The 17,764-nt window shown below is 47.1% G+C and overlaps 1 protein-coding gene across 1 annotated transcript in view; it reads right to left on the minus strand.

Annotated features, from left to right (window-relative positions):
* The window catches only part of SKI (SKI proto-oncogene), a gene marked incomplete at both ends in the record, with an annotated part of 80,274 nt that extends 63,053 nt beyond the window's left edge, over positions 1 to 17,221 (minus strand). The window contains one exon of the mRNA XM_080358752.1: positions 16,310 to 17,221. Coding sequence (XP_080214878.1) covers positions 16,310 to 17,221 — 912 coding nt within the window. The remainder of the gene's footprint in view (positions 1 to 16,309) is intronic.
* Positions 17,222 to 17,764: the final 543 nt, after the last annotated feature.

Raw genomic sequence — 17,764 nt, forward strand, 5'->3', positions numbered from 1 at the left:
ACTGTACCTTTAAACTGAAACTTCCATACCTTTGACAATCTCAGATCGTAATACACGACGTCAGTGAACAAACCAACCAACACTGATTTTTTCAGTACACTCAACAGTACTTTTTTTCAGTGAATTTTTGTGACTCTCCCTTATATAACGACTAATTTCAGGCAGATTGATTCCCTGGTGAGTTGTGGCACATTGTGCAGCCATAAAAGCAGTAGTGACAGCCAGAGAAGGTGACAGGAACAGTGGGCTGGTGTTAGGGCAGAAGCCAAAAGGAGTTTTGGCAGCAGCTACATGTATGTCAAATTAAAGTGACCAAGCAACTACGGCTTCAAAAGTATTGACTCAATATGAACAAAATGTGCTGTCAAAACACAACGTGTCAGAACTGAGCCCATCGCATCTGTTTTACTTGACGACTATACATAGAATTACAGGTCAGGAGAAACACAGGAGATCCCAGAGGAGGAAAAAAAAAACCCTTTGCTAATTAACTTACAACGTGGAAAGCAGAGTATTCTTACCCAGAAAACAGAGCAAAAGACACATGAGCTCTTTTCTCTCTTCCTCATAATCCTTCTCATCCCTTAAAAATGAAGGCTCATTAAAAAATGGTCAAAGGTAGATTAACGCCAGGTTTGAGAACCACAACATTTGCACAAGAGGCATTATTGCTTTAAACCCCCCCCGGCAGCTTCCCAGCTGACAACAACCGCTTGGCATCCAGCGGCAAGGTAGGGACTTGGCAACCACACCGCGCTTCTACAACAACATTTGCAACGTAAAATGAAACAAACAAACAAAAAAGAAAACCTCTTTCAAGTAGTAGACAGTAAACAGGCCTTGCACTCCCACTCCCCTTCCCTCATTAATATTCAACAGTTTAAAATAAAGATGTACCCAAAACCCGCCAGGGAATGCAGGGAATTCATTAACTCTCCTGTGTTGCAGTTCGGAGCGTGCAGGGAAACATCCTGCCCCAAATCCAGAGCCCAGCGCGGTGCTGGAAACGGGCACGGACCTGCACGGCGGCCCCGTCTGCGTCCCCGCTCCCTCCACCTGCTAAACCCCCTGTACACCCAGAAACCAGCAGAAACCGCTGCTCCTCTGGCAGCCCTGGCTTTGCAAAAACAGTACAACAAGACAAGCAGATCTCTGTGGGGCTCTTTGGGTCTGGGGTTTGTTCTGGGTTGGAGTTTTGGTTGGTTGGTTGCTTTACTTTGTTGTTTGTGTTTGTTTGTTTTAAATAACCAGAGCTCAGCCACCCATGGGCATAAACTTCAATGTGAGGATACTCTGCTTTTTGCAGGTGCCACAGAGATGATAAATCACAGCCTCATTTTTGGTAAAAACCGCATTTCCCTAAAGATGGTGGTGAGCGGGCCAGACAAGCTCTACCCCGAGGAAGAGGGGTGACAATCAGATGAAATAAAACTGAAGATGTGAAAAAGTTATGTTGAGTAGGTGATGTTACTGCAGCTCATGGACATTTTGTCTTCCCTTGTCAGGAAAGCTGGCTCGCTAATTTATGGGCAGAGTGGGAAAAGCAGAGGGATACAGACAGGCACAGAATACTTAAAGCAGGGCTGGAATGGAGACAAAGCTCCCCTTTCACCTCCTGCTGCTATTTACCATCTGGGATCCCGCGCAGGGGTGAGGGGCAGTTTTGTGATGCTCGGGAAGGGGCAGGACACCGAGGGTTCGCTGTGTGACGGGGTCAGGTGTCAGCAGCACAGGGAACACCGTCCAAAAGGAGCTGACACAAAAGGGTCACCAGGCTGAAGGGAGAGAAACGCTATTGGAAAACACCCCGGCACCAAGGCGGGGGCTTAATGAGATTAACAATAAACGTGAAGAAAGCATCTCCAGAACCTCGCTTGGAAAAGCACAGGAAAATATGAAGAAATGAACGCATCCAACTAAACAGTGAATGTTACCTATCAATTGCATTTTTAGAAGTGGTATATTTAAAAGTAAAGTGAAAATTCCAAATCACAGCTTTTTCCCTTGTATTTAGAAGCCAAACAGGTCAGTTGACTCCATGGTTTTTGTTAATTTTTGCTTTCTTGATCCTTTACATTGTAATTAGGAAGCAAGATCTCAACGGGGTTATACAAAATGTATGGCAGCTCTGGAAAGGGAGAAGTACTTTGTATTCCACTGTGCTTTGACATTTCCACTAATAGTGGAGGTTGGGGTGGACCAAAAACCCAAGAAGTGCAGTATTTCTTTCTTGCTGGGATCGCTTTATTTCACAAAAGCAATTTACAAAAAGCAGTTATAAGAAAAAAAGGACTTCTGGTTTAGAATTTTCTTTTCTGTTTTCACAAAAAGAATTATTAATAAGGTCAATTTCCCATCATATCATGCTACAGTAAATCTTTCAACAGGACCCTTTGATTCAAGGACCTGAAGGAACCGCGATTATCTCAGCCCGGATGGCTGCTGACTGCAGCGATTCTACCAGCACTGCGACTGCGGGCTGTAATCTGCACCTTCCAGTATTTCAAATCTATACAAGACGCACAGATGCGAGACCCAGTCACTAACGCAGTACTTCCTCACCCACGTACCTCAAACTCATGAGTGGTAGCAACCCCATTTTCAAGTCTGACAGCTTTAAACTGGGGATGTCACAGCTACACCCCCAAGGCTGCAGTGAAGTCAGAGGCGAGATGGGAGTTTGCGATGGCTGGAGTCCGGCTGCAATAAAGCCCCTTCTCCCACCACAGCCACACTCCTGGCATCCTAAGGAACAAGCGGGGCGGCCACCCGGCACCGGCCACCCGGCACCGGCCGTGCTCCCGAGCGCTCCTTCAACAAACCTGCTCGGCGTCCCGTGCTCACCCTCCCTGACCTCCCGAGCATTCCTCGTGTCGCCTTCAAATGGCAGAAATGAGCAGTGGTTGACCATAATGAGACCCGTGTCCGTTAACGAACCGTGGGATCCCTGACCACGCGCTGCAGTTGCTTTGAGCAGCAAGCTTCATTTCCGCTTCGGAATGGCAGATTTGCATATAGAACATGAGCACCCAGTGTAGGCAGACTATCCAAGCCCCTACGGCCCTTCACTTAGCACCAACTACTGCCCAGAGGTACTTGCAAAGAGGAGGCAGCTGGTTCTCTGAACTTTCACATGAAGTTCAATATTTAAAATAATGCAGCAGGGAAGTCAGGGGAAGCTCCTTGTAGCAGAAGAGCACCTTGTAAACCAAATGCTGCACTACAGCCTGGTGCTTCATGGTTAAATATCCCACAGACCTCCCAGGAGATATTGCTCTTATTGTTCGTCTGCAATTCTAGTGGCATCCTGGTATCTGGGACTTCAGAGCAGAGGAGTGCGGAGCGAGCAAGAAACAGCTCCAGGCAAGAGCAGCAAAGTGAGGCAGGTTCTGCTCCGGATCTGAATGAAAACAGATTATAAACTTTGCTTTGCAATTCATACCTGGCTTTGATCTATCTGCTATCATGCTATTTGTTGATGAAAATGGGTATCAAACCAGCAGAACTGCACCCAGTTATACTAAGAATTGCAGTGTGCCAGTGGAAGGGAGTGCCACATTCTCCTATCTGTCCCGGGATAATTCAAATGTGATTTGGGGTTATTAAGGAAGACATTTATAGAAATTAATCTCATTTCCTCTGTCTCCTAGGTTTTTGCCTTAATTCTACAGCTCCCAGAGATTCTCACACTGGGGGGAATTAAGGAGAGAAAAGGAGGAAGAACCAACGAATGCAGCTGGAGTCTGGATGTTTTAACCCAGCTGGTCCTGCGCCAGCCTATGGGGGATCTGTTTGAAATCTGTTGTGATTTCCCAATCTAAAAAACATATTTGGCCTTTTGAACAAAGTATTTTTCTCAAAAATAGTCCTCTTGCATTTGTTATCAGTTCAAGAATACAAAGCAACCGTCACTACAAAAATGAGAAGTAATGAAATACAACGCCACAGCAATCGATATTCTGTCTTGGCCTTGATGTGTATAGAAGCCATAGGAGTGGTGACAAAGTAATGGGCGATACCACATCATTCCAGAGCACATTTGCCCACCCTTAACGTCTTTAGAAGGCAAAGCCAAGGCCACAGGACAGCGGCATCTGCCCCACGGCCCCGCAGCACGGGATGACCTGCTGCTGCTCCCACACGTTCCAAAGCAGGAGACGTGAAGCCAAGAACCGCCACTCAGGTTGTGTTGTTGTGTGTGTGCGGAGCTCCTCGCATCACGGCACAAGTGCAACTTGTCCAGACACAACGGGAAACAAAAGCAACTGGTTAGTAGAATGCACGACAACCATATTAGGCAGTTTCAGATACTGCTGTATCGCTGTCATCCAGCTACAAAGAATAACAAATAAACGGCCTTTCGCTTCAAATTTTAAATACAAAAATCCTTATTTTTTAAATGTATTGTTTCACTCTCAGACAATAACCATAATTTACTTCATCCCACAGCTTTAAAAAGCTGTTAGAGTGGCGGGGTGCACAGAGCGGCGGCACAAAGGTCAGACGCACTGGGCGAGACTCGGCATTGGAAACGTTACTACAAAAAAAATCACAGTTTTGATAGTTCTGTGGGAAAAAAACTTAGCAAATTTGCAACAAAACTGTTAAGTAATTAAGGCAAGACACTTCACACATGAACTTAAACTGCTAATTAAATCCCCCCTGCTTAATTGACTAGATTTGCATATCATTCCGTGAGAATGGGAATGGCTCGGGCATTCCCCGCGCAGCTCAGTAGCACAAGCGAAGGGGACGAAGGAAAAGCGGTGACAGCTCAATGAAACAGAAGCTTTCAGCTGAGATTCTTGCTGAGAACATTAAAACGTAACTGATTCCAATCAGTTACTATTCCAATAACGATATTCAGAACTACAGCAGAAGTTTTATATCCTATTCCCCTACTCTATAATAACTTGTGATTACTACTGTCTGCTCATATAGACAGTTCTTGGTTACTCTAAAAAATGGGTTTACATACAAGAGAATACATTCCTGCTTAAAAAAACAACCCTTCACCTCAATAACTGTAGGGGCAAAGGCATCCCTGTCTGCCCCTCTCTGCCTCTAAACTTAGTGTGGATCTAAGGAAATGTAAAGGCCAGTCCTAGGAGTTGCTCCTATTAATAGTCCGCTTTTTCAAGTGAGGCTTCTTGTACCCATAATCCAAGAACAAACCTCTTAATCTAAGCTGCCAAAGAAGGGGAACAAGGGCTGCAGCCAAGACAACAGTCGCCCTCCAGACTCGCTGGGTGTCACGGGAACTCTCCCATGTGGGCATTTTGGGGCTCTGTGCCGGCTCAGCGTGCTGTGCATTTGCAGCAGGACCTGTCCCCACCCTCCCCATCCAGCAGGGACTTCACTTCCTCCCTCCCGAACAAGCAGCTCATTCAGCAAAAGGGAAATCCCGAGATGCACCCGGGCGAGCAGCCACAGGAGCAGCTTGGGAAAGAAAGAAACCACCAAACAAAACACCACCCACCGCCACCCCCAAAGAGAAGGAGCTGCCAGTGTGTCCAGAACAGCAGGAAGAGCAGCAACTGAGCTGCTCTGCGAACTGACTTCTGCAAACGCGGCTCGGAGACACGGACCTGCCCGGCCGGTCACGGCCAAAGCGCTTCCAATTCGGGTCAGAACCCCCGGGGCTGCAGAGCAGAAACCACAGGAACCCACCTCGGAGAATCCTCCACTGAGGTGCATTTAGTGGGTGAATCCAGAGTGATGCAACCGTTACTTTGCAATTATAATCTAAGGCAAAAGTTGTTGCTGTTTTTGAAAAAAAGAAGATGAAAAGTCAAGAGACCTTTTCTTATCTAAAAGATTTGTTTGAAATGGGATCCATGTGTCTCCGTGTTTCTCTTTCCCCAATAGTAATGCTCGCTTTGTGACATCTGAACTGTCCACTGCAATTAATTCTGATGACACAAGGGATTATGATTTTGACGGAGGGAGTAAGAACGTTCAAAAGGGAGGGGGGCTAATTAATAAAAGATATTTTTCAATTAAAGAAACCAACAAACAAAAAATCCCACAAGAAATAAAGCAACTTGAACATAAGGGTTTTGACATCTGTCAAGATGGGATCCAGCTGCTCTTCAAGGGAAGTATGAATGAACAGCCCTCTCGGAATGAAAGAAATACATGAAAGATGCACAGGGTAAATCTACTGAAATACAATCCAGTTAATCAGTAAGAGAAAAGTGCACTAATAAATTAGACCAGCTAACGAGGGCAAATTTGGTAAGTTTTTAGAAGCCTAAATTATAGATTTGTCCATGTGTTAGTAAAGCCGCTTCTATAGCCACACTTGAACTGATGAAGCTTTACAAACTAAACCAAAATCAAGTGAGACAAAGCAAACGTCGCCATTTTTTCTTAGTAATTTCCGTCTTGTTGGCTCATTTTGGTTTTTAAAGACTGGGCTGTTGTCTGGGCGACAGTTCGAAACTGCTGTCACAAAACCCAGAGTCACCCGGTCACCCTGGGCCACCCCAATCGGCACTTGGTGAAACACCAAACGGTAATCTGGCGGAAATAAACCGTAATCTGGCGGAAATAAACCGTAATCTGGCGGAAATAAACCGTAATCTGGCGGAAATAAACCGTAATCTGGCGGAAATAAACCGTAATCTGGCGGAAATAAACCGTAATCTGGCGGAAATAAACCGTAATCTGGCGGAAAGGTGAACCCACAGCTGGTGCTCCGGCCGGGGCAGTTCACATGTGTCACACAACCGGGAATCAGAGACGTAACATTTTTCATCCTGAGCACTGAGCTGCTAAACTCAAAATAAAATAGAGCGAAGCGTGAAGATCTGTACAAATGCAAATGTCCCAAATGCCAAGACTAACACTTCTGAGACCTAATTCAACTCTTTCACTTCTTAGCTGCGGGCCGTTTACTGCCACTCCTCCTTTCCACCCAAACAAAAGAGGAAAGGGACGACTCAAAGCAACTTGAATTTCAAGCTAAAGCCACAAAGCACTGAATGCCTGATCTTTAATATTAAACAGGTGTGCAGATGATATTCATTCTGAAAAAAAAAAATCTGCAAAAAGACCAAATTTACTCAAAAGACACATGGATAAATTAATGCTATAAATAATGATGCAAGTCATATGGTAAATAGAAGCAAATAGCAGTTACAGCACTGCCAACTCCCTCCAGCCCTTTTCCCCTCCATATCACTGTTTCTTCTTCCTTTGTAGTCACATGCTATATATTTTAAATATAAAATTATATAACAAAAATACAGTTTAATTTTGTTCCTTCAGAATTTCTTAATATTATTCACGCTGTCTGTGCTGTAGAATCAACAGGGCTAAAGAAGGACAAAATGCACCAGTTATGAAAAGATCTTCACATAAATATGTTTCTAGAAATCAAGTCTTTTAGCAAAGAAAATACCAATAATGGAGCTAACGCTGCAGTCCGGGCTCCCCTGAATCCGAGTTATTCCCGCAGCAGCTCTGCACCACTCTAAATACATTTCTTTCAAAGGAATATTTCTAAATCATACCAGCATGGGTGAGATAATTCACACCCACTGAGTAAACTGAAACTGCTAGTGGGGAGTTCAGAATGGAGAGGAGGTTGGTTTTTTCCTCCTTGAATGACACTCCATTATCTTTCAGCTCAGACAAGTTTTTCAGCTGTGGAACGATGGTACTTCAGAAAAGCACGCTCACCACACAATTCCACGAGAAATTCTTAATAACAAAAGCGTAAATCTGAAATCCAGCACATCAGCAAAGGTTACTGAAATCAGACCACAATGCAGCCTTAAGATCGCCTGTTTTCTGCCTTTCTAGCCCATCGCTCTCTCCAAAAGCACAGAGCGCTTATGCGGATATGCGTTAGAAATCCTGCAGCCCCTCCCCAGGGTGCTGGACACGAGTGTCCGGCTGGGTCTGCAACACAGGCAGCGCAGGAAGGGCAGCGGAGCGAGCGACGCCATAAAACTCCATGATATGACACTGAAAAGATACGAAACGGTTCTTCACCCAACCCTAACAGATGTCGTCCAGTTAAGGACGCAAATAAATCACCCTGCGCAACGCGAGTCAGAAAACACACACACAAAAGCTTTCTAAACACATTTCAGTTTAAACTTGCATAACTCTCCTAGTGGAGAAATCAACTTATGTAATCCTTAGAAAGAGACATTATTACATACAATTCTGCGCCACTAAGAAGCAAGGCAGACTCATCTCTAGCAAAGAGGTGCACCCACACACCATCATCACCTGGGCGTGCAGGAACCGGGGGGCAGGAGCGGAGCTGGGGCCAGAACCGCGGCCAGAACCGCCTGTTCTCGCCCAGCCGCCCGGCACTCGGAGCCTGTCTGCTCCCTCAACGCCCTTACTCAACGTTTCAGACAGACGTTACACAAACCGGCTGCTGAAAAGGGTTGAGAAACCAAGGAGCAATCCAAGTCAATGACCTTATTCAAGAAAATGATACCGTTGACTGAAGAGAGGATGAAGAACAAAGCAGAGGAGTACACATCTTCCGAACCTATTACCCAAATCTTCCGCAGGAGAAGACAAGCGCTAGGCTATTTTAACATCGCTGCTGCCTTTCAATCCTTAGAGCCTGAGCAATTCTTGTGCTTCCAGTGCAACCGATTCTCACACCAAACAGAAACAGCTTCGATTTAAGAAAAAAAAACCCAACAGAAAACCAAACAAAAGTCACGTTTTCTACAAAGCATGTGCAAAGGTAACTGTACATAAATCAATAAACAAAGCCAGAAACCAAGTTACCGATTAGCCCCTCTGCTGTTTGTCTCCAGGATTCAGAACGACGCTGCAATTTTTCCAAAACATACAATCTCTATCCTCGTGTACGTTTTCTGTGACTTTTTAAATGAGACTGTTAGAACAAGCAAAGACTTCTTAACACGAGTAAGGGTAGCAGGACCTGCCTCATTTAACAGCAAACGTGACCACGCAGCTTATCAGGTTGTTTCAATGGGCATCCACTGCTTGGAGAAGCCAAATTCTATGTGGTGGCAACCAAACCATGGCTGGAGCCAGGGGAGCTCGGCTCCATCCACGAACGCCCATCGGCTTCCAGAACAGCTCTGGCCATGAAACACTGACGGGGTTCAATTCCTATCAATGGTTTTGTTACCGCATCCAACCAAAAGTCAGAACGCAACGATGAGCTGAGCGCAGAGGGGCCAGTGTCCATCAGCGCAGGTTTGCCCAAGAGCGACAAAACAAGCGCACTCCAAGAACCGCACCTGACACAATGCCGAGGCCAAATTTACAGTCCCTTGAATGTGCATCAGAATGAAGAGGCTGGCCCGTATCCCAGCGCTGGGCGCATTTCCTCATCAGGAAAAAAATTAAAAACTGACAAATCCTAAGTACAGGGAGAAAAAATCCCACCCTGGTAGGTATCTACTGCAACTTAAAACCCAACCTTGCACATAGTGACCAGAAACTACAGCCCCGTTCAGTGAGATCTGCCAGGATCAGAGCACCACCCACCTCTGACATCAAAACCGCATTAGGGAGCACTATGAAAACAGAACCGCGGGTTCTGCTCCCAGCTTGAGCAAGTCCTGGAAACGACAGGTAAGGCCACAAATGAGCGAAGCCACTTTGTCCTGACACGGGTGTGTTGTGGTTCAGGACGCGTCCCTCCGCTCCACGGCTGCCGGGACTGCAGCCAGCGCGCAGGAAGAGCCTGATCCACGGACAAGTCTTCTGTGGTTTGTGGGCGAGCTGGTTCCAATTACTGCGCCGGCTGATTGCTCGAGTGAGAACTGCAGAACCAGCCCCGAGCCCCAGAGCTTCCCACCACCCTCGGATACTCCGGAAGATACGGGAACAGGTAATTTTATTCACTATCTGAGTTTGAGTCTCTACGCTGCCCATGAAAAGTAAAGCACATCCAAGACCAGCCAAGCTGTACATGAGGGAGGTAGGGAGCGGAGCACACCCTTGCAGAGCAAACTTGCTTCTCCATCATTATTTTCCACAAACATACACTGACTGTATTAGAGACAGTGGAACAGCATTAAAAACAGTGGTGCAGATTTATTAATGTGTATTACCCAGATTCAGAAAACATATGCAAACAAATTAGGTATTATCTAATAAATGTGTCAAACCACACATGCTATAATTGAGAATTTTAAAACAAAAACATGCTATATGACTACATTTTAAAGTAATGCTTCCTGTACTTGAAGATCAATTTGAATTAAGTGCTCCACGGCCACTCAGCTAAAATAGATTAGCCTAGTAACTGGCAGCGTTCTATCGACAGATTCTCTGCAATTCAGTCCAAGTTACTTTTGTCTAAACTCTAATTTCTTTCCAAGAACTATTGGATTCAGAGTAACTGTGCCATGACGGTTCTCGCTAAACAACAAGTGTCAAGTTCAAAGTTCACTTTAAAAAAAAAAGTAAGAATTAACAAGTTTTCCGGGTCTAAACACTGCACACACAAGACACAATTGTCTGTGTGACGGCAAAGCAGCCCGGCCAGCTGGGCCAGCAGCGTGAGTTCCAGCCATCAGTATCACCAGTAGCACCAGGAACAGCCAGCCCACTCCTTACAGCAGCCAGCACCATCTAACCCCGGAGCTTTGGCAAAGTAATTTTGCTAATCGACAAAAATAAGAGTTTTCAAGAATGGACAAGGCATCTCTTGAGATACCCAAATCTCGCTCGTAGCCCCCAGCCCCCCCTCTTGCAGCAGTGCTGAGAATCAAGGAAGGTGCAGATAAGGCACAAGCGGGTGCCGGAGCTCTACCCGCTGCGCTGTCTGGACACGCTCTGAGCAGCCTCGCACAGACGCCTCCAGATGCTTTTACAACACGGCTCTGAAGGCGCCTCCCGCGAGCGAACACACACCCTCCCGGTCAGCGAGCCGATAACCACCAGCACCTCCCGCACCGCGACCAGGTGTGGGGCTGCTCACACAGCCAAAAGTCAACCCTGTTTACACGCACCTTCAAAGCGCGCTGCTGTTTGGGCAGAACATACGCCCAAGCCCGAAACCACAGAAATGGAGAGGCAAGCGAGACAGCCCAGACAATGAAGGGAGAGGCAGATGTTTAAATATTTTCGGCAGTGATTTTCAAAAGAATAGATTGCACATAATTCCCTCCCTAATTCAAGAGGACTGAATTCAGGAACTATTCTGGGGCGAGAGAGCCATAGTTGACTCAACACCATTAGATCATTATTTGCCGCGTATTCTTTCTCTACCACACATGCACGTACCTGCTTCTTTGTTCTCGATCTACAACATCTGTAAAACTGTCTGCACGCTTGGGAAAAAATGCTGATGTCTGCTTAAACCCCGACACCTCCTCAGGTACACAGGACTTCGTTTTAGCATGATACTGTTTTTGAAGTTCAACTTTTAAGCTGTAAAAGGACTCTAAACTTAACTACTGCCTCAAGACTTCAACATCTTTGTTTTGAGGACTTCGAAATTTTTACTGGAGAATCTTTAATGTAATTATTGAATGTCAGATAAGAGAACAAATGACTTCATCGCTTGACGGAAAAAACAACTGAACCCTCAGTTCTTAGGCAAAATTTTCTAAGAGTATTTATAGCAAGTCAGTTTGTATGAAAAATAATAAGACCATCCAACGGTTTGAACACCATTGCCTGTGAAGAAAATCAGAATGTCTCTGCTATACCTACAGACATACTATTAACAAATCAAGATTACTGTTGCCAGGAGGCAGGACTTTAGGACACAGAAAAAGATCCACGTTCTAGCTCCACTATTACAGCATTTCAGTGATCACCAAGTGCCGCACTCAAAGCCCCCAGCTGCCCCACAGCTCAGTCTGCGCCGCGCTCGGCCGCTGGCAGCGATTTCTGCTCTTTGATTTGGCTGCACACTTGACCTGGCTAAACCTCCCTCCAGCTGAGCCGCTGCGTGTTGTGGCAGCGCCGGGCCGGTCGGCATTGTGAAATGCAGTGGGAGGCCCGACGTGCTGGTTTGTGTGTTAGTACCCAGAACGCCGCTCCTGGCTCCCAGCTACTTCATAGAAGTGCGGCCGGGACTGGAACCGTGGGAACGCGCGTGGGAGCGCTCACACGTGTGCGCGGCCGCTCGCGCCGTCCGGTGCCTCGGCACACGCAGCGCTGCTGGAAGCACAGATGCCTGGCACACAGGTAGGAAATGCGACAGCACTGTCAAACGTTGCTTGGTTCAGTATTTTAAAAAAAGGGTTCAAAGGAGACAGTGGAACCCACCCTCCACCACTGGAAATAGCAACCAAAGGAACCTTCAGGGCGGGCTTCTGAACTCATTCAACCCCAGTGGAGACACGCGGACGTGCAGAAAGCGGGGAGCTGTCACACAGCGCTGCAGACACACACAAGGCCGGATCCACACTCAACACGCACCAGCTGCCCAGCTCAAGGAAAAGGCTTCGGCACTGCCGATGGACTCCCAGGACCCTGTTCTGCAACCTATCAGGCTGTTCACATTGTAAATTTCTAGAAATATCCCAGAATCTAATGGTTGTGCTCCATGCCAGTCATGGTGGATGAAGTGAGAGACAGGTAGGGCAACAGGACACCCACTCGGGTAAAGCCGCGTTGGCGCAGGGAGACTCTGAAAGACCAGAGAGAAAACAAAGCAGAATAAAAACAAACGCACGAGCATGTGAGAAGGTGGAAAACCCAGTGGAGGATACAAACAAAGGAAAATGGAGGAGTTATCATATGGCTCAAAAAAGAGCTTTAGGAAGTGGCAGGAAGATGAAGGCGCTTACGGGAGGTCAATCACTCACCCAAGGATGAACAAGGATTAAAAATCAAAGTTTTAGAAGAGGGCTGAGGAAAGGGGCTGAGGCCTCTATGGCTCCTGCTCTAGTGGGGCTCCAGCCATCACAACTCCCTTGGGGTTTTGGTCAGGAAGCTTTGCTAACTTCATACGGATAGAGACAAAAGCTGCTTCTGAAAGGGGCAAGAGGAGGCAACACGCACCTTGTTCAGCCAACCAGCCAATACATCTGCACGTATATAACCACCTCTCGATATAGACCGATAGATGTGCACAGTGGGTACTTGATGCACAGAGAAATACATTATGGGAATGAAGTATCTAGGTAAATCTGTGCCTTGTAGCAATGCTTTAAAATCACATGAAGGAAAAAAAAAAAGGGAATAAAGAGACAGGAAAAAAGGCCGTTTTGCCAGTATGCTGAGTCTGCAGCGGGGGCTGTGCCAACCCAGCGCCTCCATTCAAGTCAGACCCTTAAAAGGCAGAGCTGTGCTGGCAGAAATGTTCCCACCTCATCACACCAACCTCATGAAGACACAAAAAGGTCAAAAAACTCACCGATTCTTAAAGAGCCATGGAATGGTCACACGCACCCCACGCTACCAACATCCTAACAGAGCCTCTGGGAAAACAACACAGCCATGTGTACACACACGGAAATAAATAAATGCGGCAACTGATAAAAGGCCACTCTTGAAAGCAGAAGAGCAAATCTCTGACACAGCAGACTAGAGCACACGCCACACGCAAACACCTCTGTGCAGAGCAGAACAAAGCAGCGCGGAGATCTACATCAAAAAGGAAGCCCACCACAAAGACACATGTGCTTCGCCCTTTCATCCACAGACACACACGAACCCACACAGACTGACAGCAATTAACACCAACACGCAGACACGGGACCGTCCTTCCCTCTCCTTACTAGGCATCTAAACTTTACTCCAATGTTACTTGCCCCTGGCCACAATCTACCAACCTCAGAGCTTGATTAAATCTCTCCGTAATTATCTGCACATATTGCTACAACACAAATGACCTTAGCATATGATATCCTTTGGCTAAGTCCAATGCAAAGAAACTTCCAAAACATGAAAGATAAGCATACAAAACTCTGCCAGCACTGTCGGGGGCTTCTCCAGACTGCAAAGCATTAACAGGAGACCCCTGACGACAGCTCAAAAGCCTTGAAATTCAAGCCCAGTTCTCCATGGGATGTATGATAAAGCGTTCTGTTTTCTCTGCCCCATCATCTGAGCACACACCACTCTGTTCTTCCCCATCAAACTCCTTGTCACCTCCCAAACGAACCTGTGCAGGAGACATACCGCTTTATGACGACGGAATTTGGGCAAAATTTGCTGGGAGATAGATGGCCACAGTTTTGGAGGGTGGGGGAAGAGCGCCTGCCATGTGCTGAATGAGAACCTATTAAAGGGTCACCAAAAAAGTCAAGCTAAGCCAAGATTTACTGATCTTTTCTTAGTCTCCACCTGCAACCTCACCTGGGGTGTTGGATAAATCACACAACTGATTAGGATGCCATAAAAACCTTGTAAGAAAAGGAAAGCACACATCTCCTAACACTCATTTAATTAGACTCTGGCAATGACCAGGCTAGGGAGCCGTATCCTTCTGGAGCAGGAACGTGGAGATTTCTTAATTTTGCTTCCCAAACAAAGCCTGCCCTAGAAAATTCATTTCCCACCATGAAAAACGCCTCCACTTTGGAGCCGTATTCTCTCACAGACATTCATATACATCTCTCCCACCATTCCATCTTAGCACATGACTGACAGAGAATAGACAAGCCATTAAAAACACATCCACCTCCAACCACGGAGATAATGTGGCTCATTACAGCCCGGCTTTGTCACAGCTCCTGACACTCCAGCGGGAGGAGGAGGGGGGCGAGGACAAGGATGGAAACGGGGGCAAAGCACCAGACCAGCAGAGAACCTGCAACTTGAACCAGACTCTGCTGCTCAACCAAAACCCAGCTTAACTAGGCGAGACTCTGCTGCTCAACCAAAACGGGGGTTAACTAGGCAAGACTCTGCTGCTCAACCAAAACGCGGGTTAACTAGGCAAGACTCTGCTGCTCAACCAAAACGCGGGTTAACTAGGCAAGACTCCGCTGCTCAACCAAAACGCGGGTTAACTAGGCAAGACTCTGCTGCTCAACCAAAACGCGGGTTAACTAGGCAAGACTCCGCTGCTCCCAAAACACGGGTTAACTAGGCCTCTTGGGCTGCTGGAGGAATCGCTGCACTGTTTGCACAGGATATTTTTAAAACCCTGGGTTTTGTCTGGGGATTTTTGTTGTATTTTTTATAAATCAAAGCTCTATTTAAGTCTGCGTATGTGCCTGCCCCTTTGAACAGGTATTGGGTAAGTTAAGACTTTTACTGAACATTCTCAATGGGCTTTAAATGTTGCTCCTCCTTTCGAGGTCTGTGCCATTGCCCCTCCATTCCAGACGCATAAAGCCACATAGAAGTTCAGTAACCTCCAACAGACCAGGCAGAATCCAACCAACAAACCTCAGGTACAAAACTCAACAGGGAAGAGTCAGCGTTAACCTTATACTGTGGGAAGCCAAGTGCTCAGCCCCAGCTCATGGCACCGTCACCAGCAGACACGCTGGGGCCTGGGGGCCAGTCCTTGGCCTGGTGGCACTGCTGGCACTGGTGGCCCTGGTGCCAGGTGCCAAGGCAGCCTCCCACCCACACAGCAGGGATCCTGGGATCTGAAGGCAGCTCAGACTGAAAGAAAAACAAAAGACACCTAAAAACCCAAAAATCAATGTGCTGTAGCTGGCTGGGCACGGCGTGGCATGGCACGGCATGCCATACGCTGCTGCAGCTGGCCCTAGACACATTCACTTACTGAATATATACATCATCTAATACACAAAAGCCTGTCTGGTGGGGAGAGTCAGGCTCCAGGGATACTCGAAAAGCAGGGACTTCTCCATCCACATTCCAGGCGCTTAATCTGAACACCAGTAACCTGCATTACCCTCTTAGCAGCTGCATTTTATTCCAAAACAAGCACTAAGACAGTTTAGCCCCCACCTCCACCCCTGGTGCACGCAGTCGAGGAGAAAATGGCATGTATGCATTCGCATCTGGAGCAACCAGCAACTGTTATATTTTCTGGCAGCTTCTTTGCTTGACCCCTAACTGAAGCTCTTAAGACCAAAATCACACAGTTCCTGTAAAGTCCGGGGTAGCACGATGGGTTTTGAAGATCAGATTCCATGTACAGTAAGATATACAAATACACATATACCATTTAACCAAACTTCAACCACTGTGTTCACAACACAACTGGAGAAAAAAAGAGGTGCCATCTCAAACACTGCTCGTCTGTATTAACACACACGTGGTGAGAATTAAGAAGACGATTAGATTGCTAAATGACTCAAAGGAAAAGCAGCTGGTAACCAATCTGGTATATCAATGGCTGTTACTGAAATTATAGAAAATTCCTTTTCTTTCTCTCCCCCCCACCCCCTTTAAAATTAAAGGCATCACTTACCCTGGGAGCTTTCCTCTTGTATTTGTTGTTATAATCAAATTTTTCTTTCATTTCATCTAAGAGCTGGCCCAGTCTAGCTTTCTCCTCTTTCCCAGTGTAATCCTGGCTGAGGAGGATATAGGATCTCCAGTTTGCAGAGTCAAAGCCCCAGTGGCAAGTCCTGTTTTCCAGAGACTTGTGAGAGTGGACCACAAATTTGTGAGGCGGGTACATGAGCCTGCAGTCTAAGCACTGGATGCAGGCTGCGCTGGGGTTACTGTAAAGCTCTGGCACCAAGAGTCCCTTACACTTCCCAAAGCACTCGTGATACACTTTGAAGCTCTTCTCTGTGAGCTCCAGCTCAATTGTGCTAGAGAATTCCTTCTTGCAGTGGGGAGGATAGGTGCCACCATAAAGCAAGGCGTTACAAAGCCTCTCAGCATCAGTTTTAGTGATGAGCCCGCAGGACGGAGCGGAGAAGGGCAGGATGCCCATGACTTTGAGGATTTCCAGCTGGTCAGCAGTGCATCTGGAGCAGTAAATATGCAGCTCATCACACACCGAATTAATCTGCTGCAGGGAGAAGTCCCTGAGCACCGAGTTCAGGATCTGGGGCAAGCAAAGCCGCTTTTCTCCACCCACCACGAAGCAGGAGATGGTTTCCCCTTCCAGGATGGTCTCGCACCTCTCTGTGGATCTGTCCGAGGGCATGAAGAAGGGACCGGGCATCACCGGAGGCGGCTGGATGGGGGGCAGATGCAGTACAGGTTCTGCTGGGTCTTTGCCATTGTCTTTCTTGTACATCTCCTGTGCCCATCGTGCTGAGAAAGCAGCAGGGCCACCCAGGGAGCTCATAGAGCTCAGATGAAACTGTTCCAAGGTCTTCTGCAGTCCTGGATGAGGCTGGAAGCTGCTTCTACTTACAGTCTCCATTTTTTAGTTTCTATTCCCAAAACAAACAACAAAAATCCCCAGTTATCTTCCACCCTGGTACAAATCCACTTAAGGGATTTTTTTGTTGTTGTTTAAAGAAAAAAAAAAAATGACCAAAATAAATCAACCCACCCTTGTTTCCTTCTCCTTCCCACTCGGGTTGAACAATCCACTACCGAATAGGAAACAAATCCTTCAGCACGCGCCTCGCTTCTCTTCTTTCTTTTCTCTTGCTTCGTTCTAATTTCAAACGTTCCAAGTCTCCAGGCTGCCCCAGCGGAGCACGGAGTCACGGCCAAGAGAGGTCCGCATGGAGCACCCCGGCCACCCGGCACCCGAGCCCCCTCCCACACACACACACACACACTCACTCACACGCCACCCACGGAAACACAAAGTCTGTGCCACGCTCCGAGAACCCGGGGCTCAAATGTGCTCTGGCGGCTGCTGCTTCGCTGCAGAAATCGCCCTCCTGTCCATATCCACCGAGAGGAAGGCGCGGGGGCGGCGAGGAAAAGGCAGCAGGAGGAAGAAAGCTCGGGC

The sequence above is a fragment of the Nesoenas mayeri genome (genome assembly GCF_963082525.1).
Source record: "Nesoenas mayeri genome assembly, chromosome: 24".
In the NCBI taxonomy this organism is placed as follows: Eukaryota; Metazoa; Chordata; class Aves; order Columbiformes; family Columbidae; genus Nesoenas; species Nesoenas mayeri.